At 34.4% G+C, this 18,587-nt stretch overlaps 5 protein-coding genes and 1 long non-coding RNA gene across 7 annotated transcripts in view; 3 read left to right on the top strand and 3 right to left on the bottom strand.

Annotated features, from left to right (window-relative positions):
- The first annotated feature begins 592 nt into the window (after positions 1 to 592).
- Positions 593 to 1,257, top strand: LOC105952525 (uncharacterized protein At5g01610). Its single transcript, XM_012976091.2, has one exon. It carries the CDS (start codon positions 778 to 780, stop codon positions 1,240 to 1,242), a length of 465 nt encoding a protein of 154 aa, XP_012831545.2. The 5' UTR covers positions 593 to 777; the 3' UTR covers positions 1,243 to 1,257.
- Positions 1,258 to 3,255: 1,998 nt separating this feature from the next.
- On the bottom strand, positions 3,256 to 4,179 carry LOC148765203 (uncharacterized). The gene is made up of 2 exons (XR_016029717.1): positions 3,973 to 4,179; positions 3,256 to 3,472 (listed from the first exon to the last, which is right to left on the bottom strand). It is a non-coding gene; the product is annotated as an uncharacterized LOC148765203 (long non-coding RNA).
- A 2,310-nt stretch (positions 4,180 to 6,489) lies between these two features.
- On the top strand, positions 6,490 to 6,963 carry LOC105974510 (uncharacterized protein At5g01610). The gene has a single exon (XM_012999624.2). The coding sequence runs from the start codon at positions 6,490 to 6,492 to the stop codon at positions 6,961 to 6,963; it is 474 nt and encodes a 157-aa protein (XP_012855078.2).
- Positions 6,964 to 7,368: 405 nt separating this feature from the next.
- On the bottom strand, positions 7,369 to 9,524 carry LOC105952523 (S-adenosyl-L-methionine-dependent methyltransferases superfamily protein). 2 transcript variants are annotated; one of them, XM_088813724.1, is made up of 7 exons: positions 9,214 to 9,524; positions 8,752 to 8,903; positions 8,543 to 8,663; positions 8,163 to 8,287; positions 7,957 to 8,061; positions 7,696 to 7,863; positions 7,369 to 7,626 (listed from the first exon to the last, which is right to left on the bottom strand). In XM_088813724.1, the coding sequence occupies exons 1-7, from the start codon at positions 9,386 to 9,388 to the stop codon at positions 7,558 to 7,560; spliced, it is 915 nt and encodes a 304-aa protein (XP_088669850.1). In that variant the 5' UTR covers positions 9,389 to 9,524; the 3' UTR covers positions 7,369 to 7,557. The 2 variants fall into 2 exon arrangements, with proteins under 2 accessions (XP_088669850.1, XP_088669849.1); XM_088813723.1 differs by having other exon boundaries at positions 7,957 to 8,076; positions 9,214 to 9,523.
- A 2,762-nt stretch (positions 9,525 to 12,286) lies between these two features.
- On the top strand, positions 12,287 to 14,842 carry LOC105971239 (uncharacterized). Its single transcript, XM_088812706.1, has 2 exons — positions 12,287 to 12,638; positions 12,903 to 14,842. The coding sequence occupies exons 1-2, from the start codon at positions 12,287 to 12,289 to the stop codon at positions 14,729 to 14,731; spliced, it is 2,181 nt and encodes a 726-aa protein (XP_088668832.1). The 3' UTR covers positions 14,732 to 14,842.
- A 2,358-nt stretch (positions 14,843 to 17,200) lies between these two features.
- LOC148765202 (uncharacterized) overlaps positions 17,201 to 18,587 on the bottom strand; it is a 2,903-nt gene continuing 1,516 nt past the window's right edge. Inside the window, exons 3-5 of the mRNA XM_088812705.1 lie at positions 18,479 to 18,587; positions 17,549 to 18,376; positions 17,201 to 17,470 (exon numbers count right to left, since the gene is read on the bottom strand). The exon at positions 18,479 to 18,587 is cut by the window's right edge and continues 8 nt beyond it. Coding sequence (XP_088668831.1) covers positions 18,281 to 18,376; positions 18,479 to 18,587 — 205 coding nt within the window. The 3' untranslated portion in view covers positions 17,201 to 17,470; positions 17,549 to 18,280. The remainder of the gene's footprint in view (positions 17,471 to 17,548; positions 18,377 to 18,478) is intronic.

Below are 18,587 nucleotides of genomic sequence, written 5' to 3'. Positions count from 1 at the left end.
CTATCAATTTATTTTCTTAAATTCAAACATTTCCATCCAATTACTTCAAGCAAGGATGCATCTTCTCTGGAATTATTTGTTGGTTTTGTGTTATTTCTTTGTAAAACCTTGTGTTCAATAGCAACTTTTACAACTTCCATTCCTTTTTCTTTTTTTACAACTTCTTCCATTCTTATGGTGACAGGTTTCGATTCAATTTTGGATTATTGATAGAAATGTTTATTTTGCCTTTTGCACTTTAGCTCTTCCAACCAAACTTTGGATTTTTTTTTCGTCAGATTCATTTCTCCGTCTAATTAGCTTATGTGGTGGGTGTACTGATTTTCTTTACACTTTATATATATATTTTTTTACAAAAAAATTACCCTATTAATAACTCAATTAAAAATATAATACCAATTTTTTTATTTTTCTAAAACCCTTAAAAGTAAATCCAAACAGGAATATATTATAAAATACAAAAAATTCATCACCGGGTATAGGGTCGAAGGAGTCCATATAGTACTCCGTTAATTAGGGTAGAAATTAAATAGTAGGTGCAACTACCAGTCGGCACTTAAAGACCACAAAACTCACCTAATCCATCCTTTGGAAAATCTACACCAACCAAGCACTACTATGTTAATTACCAAAGATTATCTGAAAATCTATCTATCTATTATATTCCAAGTTCCAAAATTTTACTTTGTTATTATCAATAAAAAAAAAAGAACAAAAATCAAACCCTAGGCCTATACTATATAATAAACAAGCACAAGCATCGAAATCATTATTAATATGGGTTCAACGAAATGCATCCTCCTAATAATCTCCGTAATTGCGTTTATGATCGGCGATTCAAATTCGACGAGGAGTGTTTACCAAGTTCTGGAATCGTACGATTTCCCACAAGGGCTGCTGCCGATAGGAGTAACGAGCTACGAGGTTGAGGAGAGCAGCGGCAAGTTCAGTGTGAAGTTAAACAAGAGCTGCAGCCTGACAATAGATGGGTACGACCTCAAGTACAAGACCAAAATAAGTGGCACAATTTCAAAAGACAAGATTAAGAATCTGAGCGGTATTCAAGTTAAGGTTCTTTTGTTCTGGGTTAATATAATTGAGGTCACTAGGGATGATGATGAACTAGATCTTTCCGTTGGTATTGCTTCCGCCACTTTCCCCGTCGATAATTTTTACGAGAGCCCCCAATGTGGTTGTGGATTTGACTGTGTATTCTATTCACTCAGTAGCAATGATGAATGAAATATTACTAGTTTAATTAGCTTCTGATTATTTATTACTACTGATCTGAAGTTGTAGTGGTATCTTCTAATCGCAACCAGTCATTTTAGTTATATGACAATGTATGTATGTGCTGTAATCTTCCTCTTAATAGCTTAGCTTCCATATTTTTGTTTTTGGACAGTTATTCTATCTAACTTTGATTCAAGTTGTGTTCTATTGATTCCATCAAAGCTAATAATGCCAAGCAAAAGGACCCAAAGGGTAATGGACCCTGTGTTTTGAGAGATTAGAAAAGAGTGAATGGTATTTACTACCCTATGTAAATTATATTTGCGCGATTCCCCATGTCATAAAAAATTAGCAAAACCCCCGTACTAATTAGTCAAAGACGAAAATCCCCCCTCGGAGCATATCTTGTGTAGCACTCGTGGATTGTGCGATTTTTTCTTCATTTTTGTATGTGAAATGACAGAATTACCCCGCCTAGACCATATCTACCCTCCCCTCTCTTCTTCTTCGACTTCTTGTCCTTTTTTCTTTGGAATAAATCTTCTCACCATGTTCATTAATGGAAGATTTCCAAATATAAATGGGCAAAACTTCGCATCAACGAAATCATTGGTTTCAATTCTCCACCTTCAAAAAGAAATTAGTGTTTCTGCAATTTTATAGCAATGGCGCTGGATATGCTTCCTGTTCAGAAAGAATGGCGAAGGCTGTTGAGAAAGAAAGACCTCGGAGATGGTGGGTGGTGGGCTGCTGAGCAAATATGGCGGCGTAGATGGGTTGGGCGATGGGTGGTGGGCTATTTAGGCAAAGATGGCGGCGAAGATGAGTTCGGCGGCGGGTGCTGGGCTGTTGAACAAATACGGCGGCGAAGAAAAGTTGGCCGGTGGTGGTGGAGGTTTGGGCCTGTTAAGAAGATGAACCCTTTTTCTTTTCTTTAATTAAGTTTTAGAAATTGCAATTTAACCTGTTTAAGTTTTTATAAAATTTAATTTGATCCCCAAGTTTTAAAAATTACTTGTTGAAGGACTGGATATTTTGTTTTTGCAAAAACCTCCCGAGATATTTTGTCAATTTGTCTTTTCAGTTTTCACAAGCTTGACAATGGGCAAAAGATAAATGGGTCAAGTATGCAATCTAAAAAATAGCACAAGGGTTTTTTGCTAATTTTATTATATATGATAGGGATGACTCGCACAAATGCAATTTACACATGATTAGTAAATGCAATTCACTAGATTAGGAAATGGTCAACTTTTTTACTTTTGTAAAATCTTTGATTTTAATTAAGGGTCTATTAGATATAACCCCCTTAAACATTCAAATAATAGGGGTAGACCCAAATTTAAATTTGCCATTTTGATAAAAGCTCAAGCTTTTCGTAATTACATAATTACCCTCAATCAAATCCCACAAATCCCGTTACTTTACCTTTTTAAAATTAATAGACTATCTCATATCTTTTAATAGACTATCCCATGTATCTAATTCGACTATGGGTTTAATTAATTGACTATTGGAAAAATAATAATATATATGGAAACTGAATAATATGTTTGTTTGAAATACTAATCAATTAGGGTAATTTTCCTTATTATATGAAAACGATTAGGGTAAATAATAATATATATGAAAAAATAATAATATATATGGAAACTGAATAATATGTTTGTTATACTAATCAATTAAGGTAATTTTCCTTATATCATGTAATAGACTATCTTATTGATCTAATTCGACTATGGATCTCGTTAATAGAGTATGGATCCCGTATTATTCAACCACATAGTATATTAATAATTTCAATATAGTACATTAATCTGCTGTGATAGTATATTACGGTTATAGTATTGATATGAAATTGTGTTACAAACAATATACCACTGAAATGACAAGAACATTGATAACAACACCAACGTAAAGTATTCCACATAACCAATAAAATAGTACATTAATAATCTCATAATTTCAATCTAGGGTTTTGATAAAATACATAAAACACATCATAACACAATCAAACCAATATGTCGAGTTAAAAAACTCTAGTACATTAATAATCTCATAATAGTATAATAAAATGATAATGGTAGTATCATACGGTATTCATAATAGTATACTACTGTATTACAACGGTTTAACACTTAACCGAAGTTACCGAGCCATTACATCGTAAACACCTCTTTATAGCAACCAACCCACCAAACCTCAACAAAATCCGTACGAAATTCGCCATCGAAAAAACCTAAAATCATGAAACAAAATTAAAAATGCAGAATACTAAAAAATAATTAAATAGACTGAAAATATATTTCATCAAAAATAAACTTAAAATGCAAAATTCATACGCTAAATTAAAAAAAACTACGAACTATATTTTAATGTACTACCCAGCACACTTAAATCGGCTGTTATAAACAAATAAACCAACTATCGATCGGGATAAAAACATGAACTCGACCAAAGCGGACAATTATTCCGATTATTGCATAAACCAACTACGAAGCTCATATAAAACAACTCTGGTTCGATCTGCGTGAACCATCCTCTTCTAACTCTGTCAATCCTCTTCCAAACAAACATCATCGGCCAAAAAAAACGATATATATATGACGGAATAATTTTGTTAAAAAACGTTCTACTTAATAGAATCAAGTATCAACACAACTCTTAAAAATTTCTAACCACCGTACAAGACATTCATGGACATTGAGCAAAAAATAAAAACGAATAACGCATTCATACCCGCTTAACAACGTCCAACAACAAACGCTCAAAAATCGATCCTATTTCCACGACGGTGCAGAAATCTTCAATGACGATAAAACCCGCTGGAACGATGAAGAGAATCTTCAAAAAATATTGTACACGATTTGATATAACGGCCAATGATCTCACGTAAATTTATTCCGTGATTTTAGGCAACGTATCAGCAAATCTCAAATCACGTATTAAAGGAAATAAATGTTGTTTAATAATAAAACATGGGTATTAAAGAGAAATTATATAATATATTTTGCCAAGTTGGCAAAATTGGGTGTATCTCAAAAAGGGGAAAAAAAATTGGATCTACCTCATTAGAAAATATGAACAAGGGGGTTTTCCCTAATAAACCCTTTAATTAATCAATTATGTAATAATGGCAGAACTATTACAAGAATTTTCATTTGGCCTTTCTAAAATTTTGAATTTCACTAATTTTCAGTAAAGAAAGATGATTCTTTATCTCCATATTTTGTTCATGGTTTATTTTATAAAAGGTCTCTTTTGATGTTACTATTAAAATATACAGTTAGTAAATAAATATACCCTTATTACAGTAACATTGCATCATTCAAACTATCTTAACTATTCAATATTCAGATACTTTCATTCAAAGATTTATTCAACGACGTTGAGCATTCAGCACTTAATTTTATCAAAAATAATATGAAGAAGAAATCACATGTAAAAAAGGGTTTTTGGCACCTTGCACCCTTGAATTACACTCTTTTGGCACTTTGCATCCTTAAATTGCAAAATTGGCAGATTGCACCCTTTAAACATAAATTGTTTGGCACTTTGCACCCCAAATTACTTTTAGCTTAGAAAAATTACCTGCAACTTATTGTAAACCTGAAAGATGGGCAAATTCGCAATTCTCTAATTATCTATCTTTTTCCCCCAATTCTTAATCATCGTTCCACCATTTTTATATTTCGTCCTATTAATCAAAAAATCCTAAATTCTTCTTAGCCGTTTCTATTTGCCATAATATGTAAATTCTGAACTAAAACTCAAGAATGGTCGGAATATACAGACAAGAGTCCGATAACACATCTTCAGAAAATCAAGTTTTATTCCATGGTAACGCTATGTTTTTATAATAATTTTGCAGATCCAAACTATTCAATGGGAGCACGAAAATCTTCCCATCATGAAACTAATAGGCACCACCTTTCTACCACCAAATAAACTTCTCAATAGCCTTATTTTGTCATTTGACTATTAAAAAAAAAATTGAGGGCTCGGCCTAAAATTTCTAGTTACATTATTTTTCATACTCAAAAGAAAAAAGAAGAAGTGATTTACTATTATTGTTTAGTGTTTATTTCGATGTTACCATTGAAAGAAATGATTAAAAAGATTTTAGGATTTTCTGATTGAAGGGACGAAAGATAAAAATTGTGGGACGGAGATTAAGAATTGAGGGAAGAAGATAGATAATAAGAAAATTATGAATTTGCCCATCTTCCAAGTTTCCAGCAAGTTGTTGGTAAGTTTTCTAAGCCAAAAGTGATTTAGGGTGCAAAATGCCAAACAATTTATGTTTAAAGGGTGCAATCTGCCAATTTTGCCATTTAAGGGTGCAAAGTGCCAAAATGGTGTAATTGGGTAAATTCCACTTTACCCCCTCATACTCTGCCCGAGAATCACTTTACCCCCTCGTACTCTCAATTTCACCGATTTACCCCCTTGTACTTGTACAATACAGCCCTCTCAGTCAACTTTTTTCGATTTTGACTCTGTCGTTGTTTGGTCAAAAGTCAAAATATTGACGTAAATATTGACTTTTTTTGATTTTGACTCTCGAGTTTAAAAAATAGAAAGTTTTACACATTCATATATTTTTTTCTTTACACTGGGTGAAATCGATCAATTTTTGGGTCTTGATTTTTGCTAAGTTAGAGCTTCAATTTGGGGATATCTTGGAAGGGAAGTGGTGGGAGAAGAAGAAACAACAATATTGACGGAGAAGAAACGACACATTATAGGCAGTGACAATTTTTGTAATTTACAGAGTTGACCAAACGGCGTCAGAGTCAAAATCGACAAAAGTTGAAGGAGAGGGCTGTATTGGGAAATTGTACAAGTACAAGGGGGTAAATCGATGAAATTGAGAGTACAAGGGGGTAAAGTGATTCTCGAGCAGAGTACGAGAGGGTAAAGTGAAATTTACCCGGTGTAATTTAAGGGTGCAAAGTGCCAAAACCCTTGTAAAAAATTATATGTTTGTGAACGATGGAGAAAATAAAAATATAAAAGGAGAAAGGAAATATAAGCACGATGAAGAAATTACGAGTATGAAGAAAATAAAGTGTAAAAATATTTGGATAAGGATTACAAAATTTGAGATTGTCTCAAATTCAACCGACCTATTGCCGTTTGTTTATAAAACTCTAAACAAACAAATTATTTAACCTACTAGGAGTAGGAAATAAAAAAGAAAAAAGAATCACACAAACAAAATTGAATCAAGAACCCAACGCACGCACCTCGAGAATGGCTTGGAATTTCGGAAATACCACCACCGCCTTCTTCATCCTATTTGTTTTCTTTCTCTCCGCCACCGCCGCCGCCAACACCGCCACTGCTCCCACGGCGTACGAAGCAATCCAATCGTACGGTTTTCCAGTAGGGATCCTCCCAAAAGGGGTAACACATTACGATCTTGATACTTCTTCAGGCAAATTCAACGCCTATTTAAACGGTTCGTGCAGTTTCTCTTTAGAAGGTTCGTATGAATTGAAGTACAAACCCGAAATCAGCGGGTACATCTATAAAGACAAGTTGACTAATTTATCTGGGGTGAGCGTCAAACTGTATTTTGTATGGCTAAACATTGTGGAGGTAAAGACAAGTGGTGAAAATCTTGAATTTTCAGTGGGTATTGCATCTGCTCATTTCCCCATTATTAACTTTTATGTTTGCCCGAACTGTTCTAATTTCGACCATAATTATGTTTCCTCCATTTAGCTGCTTTAGCTCAGGGTTTTTCTGTTTTTTTTTTTTTTTTTTTTTTTTTTTTTCTTTTTTCTTTCTTGTTTGTACTTATTATATAACTCTATTATAGAGTAGTCATTCAGAAATTGTTGTTGCTTCCTCTGCTTGTGCTTTTTGAGACTAGGGAATTAAACTAATTTTGTGAGAAATCAACAACATAACAAAATTAATCTAGTGTTGATGTACAATCTCTATGCAAACAATGTTTTAATTTGGCACAAACAAATTAATTGATTTGAGCCTTCTTTATTTTGTTGTTTATTGCAACTACTTTAGTCTTAAAAATATATAATGTCAAAAATTCATACCACCAATTCAAATATGCAACTACTAATTTCTAAAATTAACTCAATAATATATAATATTTGATTAATGTTTAAGAAATCAATGTGATTAATCTTATTCTGGTGATAAAACAATTTAATCAGTGAATCTACAAGTAGACATACAATAATAAAATAAGTATACATATGAAATTCGTACTGTATAATCTTAGTAGTTAGATATTAATTGCTTACAACAAAAATATGAAAGTATCAAGTGTGGTACTTTTAGTTAGGAGAAAAATCAGAGCTCCTCAAACCCTTCTTCATCTCCTTCTTCAATCCTCTCAAACTCTCTCCTCCATATTTCCATCTGCAAGGAATTAAACGTCTTATTCTCTACTAAGAAAATCAAACAAAAGAAAAGTCGAATATTCCTAACCTGAACATCGGAAAACTGCAGCTGCTCGGCAACAAAAAGTACATTTTCTTGGCAATGGGGTGTCGATTCTTGTTTCCCAAGGTTTTTAGCAACTTCATCATACTCTATCATCTTCACCTTTAGACCGTGGCTCGTGAAAATCTTGTCCATCCATTCCATTTTCGTGCTCTGTATCATTAATTCAAACAAACATTCCTCTATATCATATTTATTATGTAAGAGAGAGAAACATCAATTAGAGCTTGCTGCTGCTAAACTAACCTTGTCAGTTTCGAAAAACGAACTAGGAAGTTCTCCGACGAACAAAGATCCCTTCATGGCTAAATTACTTACAAGCCTCAAAATATCTTTAAAATTACCCAAAGTCTGTAGTGGAAGTCCCTGCAACATAAATGTAACATAAATCACAATTTGCGTTGAACTCCAGATTTAGCGCCTAAGTCGTAAAAATTAGGTTATATAATCACCTGGAAAACCCAAAAACTAGGTCTGGCACCATTATACCCTTTACTGCATAGGACTTGTTCAATATCAGATGTTTCAGATGGTACGTGAAGTAACAAGCAGCTTCTTCGAATTTTAGCCCCTACATCTATTTGTTTCCCCCAAAACGTACAGTTAGCACATAATCTATTTCTTATCAAACAAATACCAATATACAAATTGAAGCTTTCGTCCTATATAAAACAAAATTCAGTCAAGTCACCATTAGAGCTTGTGATATATAAATGTTGCTCCTACCTTTACCGACCAAGAGAATCACTACGGCGAATCATATTCTCTTTAACGGTTTTAAATAATATTAACATCTTCGAATGTTTACACACACAAATATTAGATTACAAACCTTGAAGACTTTGAATGGATCTTCTGAATGTTATATCTGGAGAGACATCAAATATTATTGTTGACGAAGGCCAATTAATCCTGTAAGGCCGAGTGTCCATGCCATCGGTCAATAAAACAACCTACAACAAGTAACGACACAACAAACTTCAAAACTTGTCGAAACAAAAGCAACACTTTTTGGCTTTTTGGTGTGGAAACAAAATCAACCTGCCTTAGCCCATCGATTTTGTCTATTGTGCTAAGCAATTTATCATCAATGAACTTGGTTGCAAGACAGTGCTTTTGCAAATCAAGATTCACATCCATTTGAATATCAGTTGGTACAAGGCATCTGATGTATGGGTCTGTCAATACAGGATCTGCCAAATCCAAATTATACCTATCAAACACTTTTTCAAATTGCATTTTAATGCAAACAAAATCCTACAATCAGACATTTCGTTCATAAGCTTAAGAAAATTGAGCATTGAAATCATGAAAAGTAAATATGAAAAGAATGTAGTATCTAGAATGGAACGAAACAACACCGTAATGGGTCCTCATAGAACAAGAAGTTAGTATCCACTGAGAAAATACAACAGAAGCAAAGCACTCTGGGTGTTTGAAGAAATGTCTGAATGAAAATAACAAGTGAAAATGGGAAGTAAGTATGTTGATGAGCATAGATACCAGGACGAAGAGTCTCCCGGTAACGAAGAGATGCGCGCTCCATAGCGGATTGGGTATGACGGTTATCGTCTTCTATTGTATTGAATATTCGGTTCTTCTTTGTCTTGGAACGGTGAGAAAGCCATGGCATATGAGGGATAACATTTAGATGCGGAAATCGCAGCACAAATTCCATAATGATTGCCACCCAGCTTCGATTTCTTTTCTTGTAATGTTATGCTATGTGCTAATTTGCTGCAACCGTCCTTTGTTCAATACTTCTTGCTTCCTAAACCAACCATCTAAAGGCTAAAATAATAAAATTAAAAAAAAAAAAAAAAAAAAAAAAAGGAAGAGAAACCCCCCCCAAAAAAAAAGAAAGAAAAACAGAGTAAAGCAAAAAACCAAGGTTGTTAGAACCGGACCGGACCGGCCGGTCGACCGGTCCGACCGCGACCGGTGAAGAAAACGGGCCGATCCGACCCCTAAAACCGGAAAAACTAAAAACCCGGTCCAAATGTTTAAACCCCGGTTCGACCGGACAAAACCGCTGAACCCGGAAACCGGCCACTGACTCCGGTTTTAACTAAAAGACAGTATTGGAGGTGGTTGTTGGTGGCGGCATTTGGGCGTAGTTCGGCGGGGTGGCTGGATCTGGGTGGAGTAGGTCGTGGGCGACCGGAATTCGACGGGCTGCCGGAATTTGATGAATCTGTTCGTGGATGACTGGAACAAGTTGTGTGTGACTAGATATGGAGGAAGAAAAATAGACGAAGAAGATGAAAAAGAAGAAAAAAAGATAAATAGAAAAGTGAGAGAGAGAGGGGGAGATATGCTGTGGACCTGTGGTGTAGAGGAAATAAAATAATTATTGCTAAGAGATATTGATGGGTGTAAGTGAGTTTTGTGGACATGAAAAAGGTGATGAAGATTAGACATGGCCACGGGGCGGGTCGGGTCCGGGTCCGGGTCCGACGTATAGGGGACCCGAAATCGACCCGCGGGAAGCCGGGTCCGGGTCCGACCCGGTTTTTTAATTTTTTATTATTTTTTTTTAATACAAAAAAAAATTATATTGAAACTTGAAAAAACATGAGATTAACTTTAAATTCAAAATTAAAAAATAATTGAATTTAAACATCAAACAATTTAAAAATAAAATAAAAGGATTAAGACCTTGAGACATAAACTAAATAAAAATGAAAGTCATGAAAATTGGATTATGGGTATTTATAAGTGAAAATAATAATTGACAAATTTTTCAAAATTTCAAAAATCAATATTCAATCTTTCTTTTAAATTAAATCGTATTTTTTTATATTTTTCAAAATTAAATATATATGCATTTGTTATTAGTTGGGATTTTTGATATTAATAATAGTCAACATGACAATTAATAATTTATAAAACATTATTTATACAATTATTATAATCATTTGATAGTCTTATTTATATTTTTATGTTTATAGTTAGGATTATTTTAACAAGGAATATATATAAATAAACAAAAGGTGTAAAATGATTATAATAAATAATGTTAAATAGATTATTAATTATCATATTCATTATTATTAAATAATTTAATTAAATTAATAACAAATATAATATAATAAAAAAATAAAAAAAAAATGAATGGACTTGAGCTTAATCCATTTAAATCTTACGATTCGATTCTAATATTTGAATAAAATGTAAATGTAAAAAAAAGATTAAATCATATGATCTACGATTTAATTCTTACGATTTTTACAAACTAAACCAATTAGTAAAAGAGAAATCACATCATAATATTTTGATTATACTAGTCATATATAATGTTATTTTTAAAGTAAGAATATTAATTGAAATGAGATATAATCTATTTTTGTTAAAATAAACATCATTTATATTTTTACATAATTATCTTATGATAAAATCCTCAATAATATTAATAAGTTATAATTGAGGTAAATCGATTTAAATTAATTGAAATGAGTTATAATCTATTTTTATAAATAAACATATTATTTTATTTTCATTCGATTTTTTCACACTATCGATTTTAATAACATAAGTGAATTGATTCAATACTTTATATTTTTCAATAGTGGAGATTATATTGATATATTAATTAATAATAGATGTTTTGAAGTATTGAACCGTGATTATATATATTTTTTCTTATATTGCATTTGTTAATTATTTAATTAAAATTATTTAATAATAATTAATATGAAAATTATTAATTTATTTAACATATTTATCATTTACACCATAGTTGTATTATATATATTTATTGTCTATTATTTACTAAATATGTTGGTTGGCCTAGTGGTAAAGAGCTGCACATTCCTTCCCACTACCCTGAGTTCAAACCCCAAAATGTGCATTTTTGGACAAAAAAACCGGATATTTCCGGGTTGACCCGCCGAGTCCCCTGGCCGGGTCCATGGTCAACGGGGCGGTCAATGGGGCGGGTCCGGGCCGGGTCCGGGTCAAACCCGGCCTGTGGCCATGTCTAAGAAGATGATAGGGACGGATGTAGGGGTGGTAAACGAGCCGAGCCGGCTCGACAAAGGCTCGAACTCGAGCTCGAGCTTCGGACGAGCTCGAGCCCAAAATAAGTTGTTCGTCAGCTCGCGAGTTGCCTTTTTTTTTTTTTTTTTTTTCTTATTTTTTATTTTACATATATATATATATATATATATATATATATATATATATATATATATATATATATATATATATATATATATATATATATATTAGGGACAAGTACAGATAAATCCCCAACTCAAAAACAAACATACGAGTCAGTCCCCAATAACGTTTTACTAGCGGGTCAGTCCCTAAAGCAAACATAAACATGCAGTTCAGTCCCTGACCCCACTTTTTTTCACTTTATACACTCTCTCTCCTCTCTCCTCTTTCTTCTATTTCTTCTACACTCTCTCCTCTCTCCTCTCTCCTCTTTCTTCTGTTTCTTCTACACTCTCTCTCCTCTCTCCTTTTCTTCCATTTTTTCTCTTCTGTTTCTCTCTCCTCTTCATTTCCTCATATTCTCTGTTACTACTTTTAGTTTTCCGACCGCGAAAAAAAATTGTAATTTCCCACAATGGCAGCAAATGGTGAATCAAACCCCATCGCCGCTGGTATTATTGGAAGTTGTCGGTACAGTGATTATCTGCACATCATTTCCATTAAGAATGATTCGACTTTAAAGGAGATCTGTGAATCTATCTTAATGAAGTGGAACGATATACATCCCGACAAATTGGTGCTCCAATACTTGGCTCCCCGTGAAAGAATGTTTGTCACACTGACTTCTGACGAAGACGTGGTGAATATGGTTACATTGCATTTGGTAATGCACATGAGTGTGGTCGACATTATGGTGAGCCGCACTGATGAACTTGATGGGCGTAGAAGGAGGACCCCCAGCAACGGGTATGCATCCATTCTGTTTTGTATGCATTTTAATTTGTTTATGTGATCATAGCATAGAATATAATACTACATAGTATCGTGTTACTATAGTGATAGTGTAGAATAACTAAGCTCGTAGTATCATATAAGGCTACTAATAGTATTGAATGATTGTATATCAAGTATCTTATAAATTGAGTTCTCGTATGCAAGCATTCCACTCAAAGTACTTATTTCAATTGTTACAATTTATTTGTAGTCCACTGTAATAATCCAATTTGTTTCATTGTTTTTGCATTTTCCAGTGAGTCTGTTAGTTCCAACAGTCCGTTGCAGCAAATTGAGTACAATCCGGTTGGAGATTCAATTGATGCATGGAGACATACGCGGGGAGAATCAAATTTTCAAAGATGCTAATGATTTTAGGTTTATGCTAAAAAATTACTGCATTGCTAACAATCGAACCTTTAAGTACAAGAAAAATGATCAACAAAAGATCATAGCCGTATGCATTGTTGAAAATTGCAAATGGAGGGTTTATGCATCAGTTCATAAATCAGACAAGTTATTCGGCATTCGCAAATGTATTCTTGAGCACAGTTGTGGTGATGCTACTCTTCGTACAAGGGGTCATCCCAAAGCCGATGCTACGTGGATTTCACAACTTATGAAACAAAAATTGAGAGATGAGCCAGGTTACAAACCAATTGCTATTTTGAATGAGGTCCAAAGAAAGTATGGTGTGGAGCTTAAGTACTATACGGCGTGGAGAGGTAAGGAAAAAGCAATGTATGACATTCATGGGGATGAGTCGAGCTGTTATGATAAACTGAGACGTTATTGTCGTGCACTAAAACAGAATAACCCTGGTAGTTGTGTCAATTATGAGATTGACCCTCAAACTCAAAAGTTTCTTCGGATCTTTATTAGTTTTGGAAATTCTATTTTGGGTTTCCACCGTGGGTGTAGGCAAATGATATGTTTGGATGGGACTCATATTAAAAATAAGTACAAAGGTTGCTTACTTTCTGCTGTGTCCAAAGATCCAAATGATGAGTTATACACATTGGCCTATGCAATTGTTGATGCCGAGAATGATAGGAATTGGGAGTGGTTTTGTAATAAGCTGAAAGAGATTCTTGTTTATCACAATGGGGGTTTATTGAAAAATTACACAATTTTCTCTGATCGTCATTCGGGGCTTATTAAAGCCATTCCACTGGTATTTCCTGGTAGCAACCATGCTTATTGTTTGCGACATTTGGAGGATAACTTTAGAACAAAGGTTCTAAGAACGTATCCATTGCACAACAAAGCATATTGGGTGAGTGTTCTACATAAGGCTGCAATTGCTCCTACTCGGCAAGAGTTTGAGGAACATATATCTCATATAGTTCAATCAATGCCTCGTGCGGAATCATTTATCCGAGACTCTGATCCCAATCGTTGGGCCAATGCATACTTTTATGGGGATAGATGGGAAATAATGAACAGTAACCAAGTTGAATGTTGGAATGGTTGGGTTAAAGATGAACGATCTTTGCCAGTTCCATCCATGATTGATATGATACGAATCAAAATAATGAAGATGATAGGTAATCGACGGGAAGATTCTTTAGTCATGGCTGGTACAGTGTGTCCAAGAGTTGAAAAGAGATTATTAATCAACTATACGGCCTCTCGCTTATTAAAATATACCAGATCCATTGGTACGCGTTATGAGGTGTATGAAGAGGATAAGTCGTATGGTGTTGATTTAGACACTAGGACCTGTACTTGCAAATCTTGGCAGTTGGATAAACTTCCGTGCAAACATGCATGTGCATGTATTGAGTCGAAAGGATATTCGGTATTTGAATTTGTTGATCCTTGCTTCCGGGTTGATTTGTACAAAGAAGTATACAAGTACACAATTAATCCAATTCCTTCATTTGATGAGGAATTTGATTTGTACAATGCACAAACAAATCATGGCCCGGAAGATGTATTTATTAATCCACCTGCATCGAAAGCTCAACCAGGCCGTAGAAGGACGAAAAGAATTCCATCGCAAGTCGAAACCCGTGTTACGAAGTGTGCACGGTGTGGTAAACCTGGACATAATCGTCGTACGTGCAAACAACCAGTCCCGTAGCACTACTCTGTTTCTACTTTCTTTTTATGTTGTTTGTACTTTGTTGACATGTACTTCGTACTATTTATCCATTTGTATGTACCATGATATGACTGTTTTAGTTACAATAGAGCGCACTGTTTTAGTTACAATAGTATTGTTGTTACGTTGATATGGTATAACGTACAACATAATATAGTTCACAGAAGAATAATAAATGAATCGATTTGAATTTTATGACCGTTACAATAATATAGCCGTTATTTTTGTCGTCAGAACTTATAAAAAGCACCTAATTATGTTCATTTGCTTCTCATTCATGGCTTCTTCCAGTAGCAACTCTCAAAAGAGTAGCTTAAAATATAAAAAAGATAACTGCAAGCGTCGTGATTGTGGGAAAAAAACAATAATCAAGGTTTCGGAGACAAGTTTGAATCCAGGGAGGCTATTTTATTGTTGCCCAGACCATGGCTATTCTCATTGGTGTGAGCCATTTGAAATTGGGCAAACTTTCTCCCACAACTATTCTCGATATGAAGAAAGTGAAGCTACGAGTGGATCGACGAACCAAGTTCATCGCGAAAGTAAAGTGAAGAATTCCAGAGATGAAGCTGGAGTAATTCAAAGTTTGATAGTGTTAAACCTAGTAATATTTGCAGTTTACATGATTTGTCAAACCTATGTAATGTTTCTTAACTAATCACCGTAACAATACAAGTTAAAAGTTAGTGTCGTGTATTGTAGCTCGTTAATCGTATTGTAATGTCAATATGTAAGTACTTTGGGTACTTACAAATAAATTAACTCTATCGATGAACAGTTGTTGTTGTTCGTAAGAAATGTACTCATACAATATAGTGATAGTTATTGTTCTTCTACTGTTCTGTATATCACGTTCACAACTCAGGCATGAATCATACAATATCTACGTATTATTGTTCCCACGAGATAGTCCTTATGTACTGTACTAATGGTACCCTTGTTATTGTACCATTTGGGGTCAACACGACCATAGAAAACCATCTCATCCCTCATTTATTCATTTTGTGACTCATTTACAAGAATTGAGACAACTTGGGAGTTGATAGGTATTGAATATGGTCACTTGTGATGAAAACAATCACTTATACATAGAAGCCTTGTACATTAGTAGTGTATCTTGTAAGGAATTCGATACATTTGTTCCATTTTGGACGCCAAAGTCAAAACTAACCTGAAAAAACCTTACAACCTTAATTTAAAACATATTATATGTCTTTCCACACTTATGGATCACAAATGTATAAAAAAATATCGAGCAATTCAAGCCATCAATATTATGGTATTGATTGGTCTAACGACTAGTATAATCGGTGGCGTGTATATGGATGGACGGAACCGTTGTTTTGTATCCGTGTGCCAACGATATAGTACTTATGTACTATACTAATAATACCCTTGTTATAGTATCATTTGGGGTCAATACAACCATAGAAAACCATCTCATCCCTCATTTATTCATTTTGTGACTCATTTACAAGAATTGAAACAACTTTGGGAGTTGATAGTTGTTGAATATGGTCACTTGTGATGAAAACAATCACTTATACATAGAAGCCTTGTACATTAGTAGTGTATCTTGTAAGGAATTCGATACATTCTTTCCATTTTGAACCCCAAAGTTAAAACTAACCTGAAAAAACCTTACAACCTTAATTTAAAACATATTATATGTCTTTCCCAAACTTATGGATCACAAATGTGCAAAACAAATTTGAGCAATTCAAGTCATCAACATTATGGTATTCCTCATTTTAGGTAATGGTATAGATGGGGTAGGTTATACGCATCGACAAGAAACTAACATAGTATTAAAAACTAATTTGCAAAACACTTACATTATTCAAAATAGGTGTCACAACACCACAAAAAGGAGACAAGTTTTAAAACCATCATCGCACGAAAACACTAATCTAAAAGTACTTGTTCATGCAAAGACAGTCAAAAGCATATTGTTCGTGACAATCACAACCCAAAAACACCCATAAAACAGATTGTTCAAAAATAATTTTAAAAATTGTTCAAAATATGTTCAAAGCATGAGCATCTACTGCCTCTCTATCCACGCCCTGGTGCTTTAAGAAGACAAGTGCTAGTTTTGGACGGAGTTTTTTGATCAAGCAAGTTTTCGCCTTTTGCCAAGTCTCAGCGTCATCTCTAGCATGGCAATATGCCCACATGCAGACAAAAATCCCGCAATCATCATTCCCTTCCTGTTGTCTGCATCCTTCTACCCATTCGACATGTGAAGGTATATCCAACGCGGTTTTATTTTCAATCACCCTGCTATAATAACTCGCCTACAAAAATATACTATTATATTAGTATACATGTATTTTCATTACCATATTGCAGCACCGTTCAATCACAGTACCCAAACTATGGATTAATAAAACATATACCACATTCCCCAATATATAAATTAAAGAAGTAATAATCGATTTAAGGACTTACGATATAATTTGCAATTCCTCGGCTCGTCGGAGAATGGGCTAGGGAGTTCCAATGCCGAAAAACTTTTTCGTTTGGGTCCAATACAAGCAAGAACCAGTGATCTTTGGGATTTATAGGTATCATAACATATTTTTTGCTGTAGAGACGTGCTATTCCAAGCTTCTCAACTGCGGTAGATCCAAAATATGTTAAGCTCTTTAAAAAGGTATCCAACTCTGTATCACCCATCTTTCTGAAGTCCATTCGATCTCGTGCCAGTATCTCATACTACGAAACATAATAAAAAAAAATATAAGATAAACCAGTATACACAGAATGCAACATATTTGTTAAACCAGTATATACCTGGGCAGGGGTCTCGAGATAATCAATCTCATGCCCATGTTCATCCATGATCGCTTCGGAATTTAACAGGCTCATGTATATGTCGATGTGCTCCCCACTCAGATGCTGATCAAACAAAAGATCGCACATATGCTTTCCAGTCAATACGTTGGGGCCTCTTTCGATCACAATTGCACTACAATAGAAATAAACATGCACTATTTGTTAAGTACGCCGATACTACATAAGAAGTTATTATATACCAAATGTTCAGTAAGTTAGTGATTTTACCTCAAATCAACATCAACGAGGTACCCATCCAGTACTGCCCTCTCTACATCAGTAAGCTCATCTCGACATACATAGTCTGTTCTCCCCTGATACGTAGAATTATCTACGACAACCTATATCCAAAGGAATCATTAGTGATAATAGTAATAATAATAATAATAATAATACTTATTATTAAATTATAATCATAATTACTGTTGTGGGCAGTTTAGCAGAGACTACGCTGCTTTCTTGTCCTCGACTCTTTCTTCTTCGATTGTCTTCTCTTGCCTTCGACCTTCTCTCCCTCTCCATGTTCAATACTTCTATCAAGGTTTCTTCTTCTTCTTCTTCTTGTTGTTCTCCTTCCTTCTCTTTTTTTTCCTCATCTCCAAGTTCTTCAACAGCATTAAAAAATTTATCTTCCTCCTCCACTTCATTTTTCCCTTCATCTTGCTCCTCTTCCTCTTCCTCCTCTTCCTCTTAAAAAATAAGAGCTTTTCTTCTCTTCTTCTTCCCCTCTGTCTCTTCCAATCTCACATTCTTCCTCTTCACTTGTTGTGCATTTCCAAAATGCTGCTGCAGTTCACATAAATTAAACAATGATTAGTGTAATACAACAACATCACGTTGGTTTACAAATGGGACATGTCCATCTCATTAATAGTACTCTTCACTTACACGCCTGACTTCCACTCTTCCACCGACCTCCAAAGGTGCAACAATAGGACCAGATAGTTCTTCCACAGGTGAAACCAAAAACTTTCTCTCTTCTTTGTGCACGGAGAAT

The sequence above is a fragment of the Erythranthe guttata genome, chromosome 14 (assembly GCF_056151865.1).
Source record: "Erythranthe guttata isolate IM_541 chromosome 14, IM_541, whole genome shotgun sequence".
Lineage (NCBI taxonomy): Eukaryota > Viridiplantae > Streptophyta > Magnoliopsida > Lamiales > Phrymaceae > Erythranthe > Erythranthe guttata.
The sequence above is the reverse complement of the archived record's forward strand: the minus strand, read 5'-3'. Positions and strand labels throughout refer to the sequence as shown.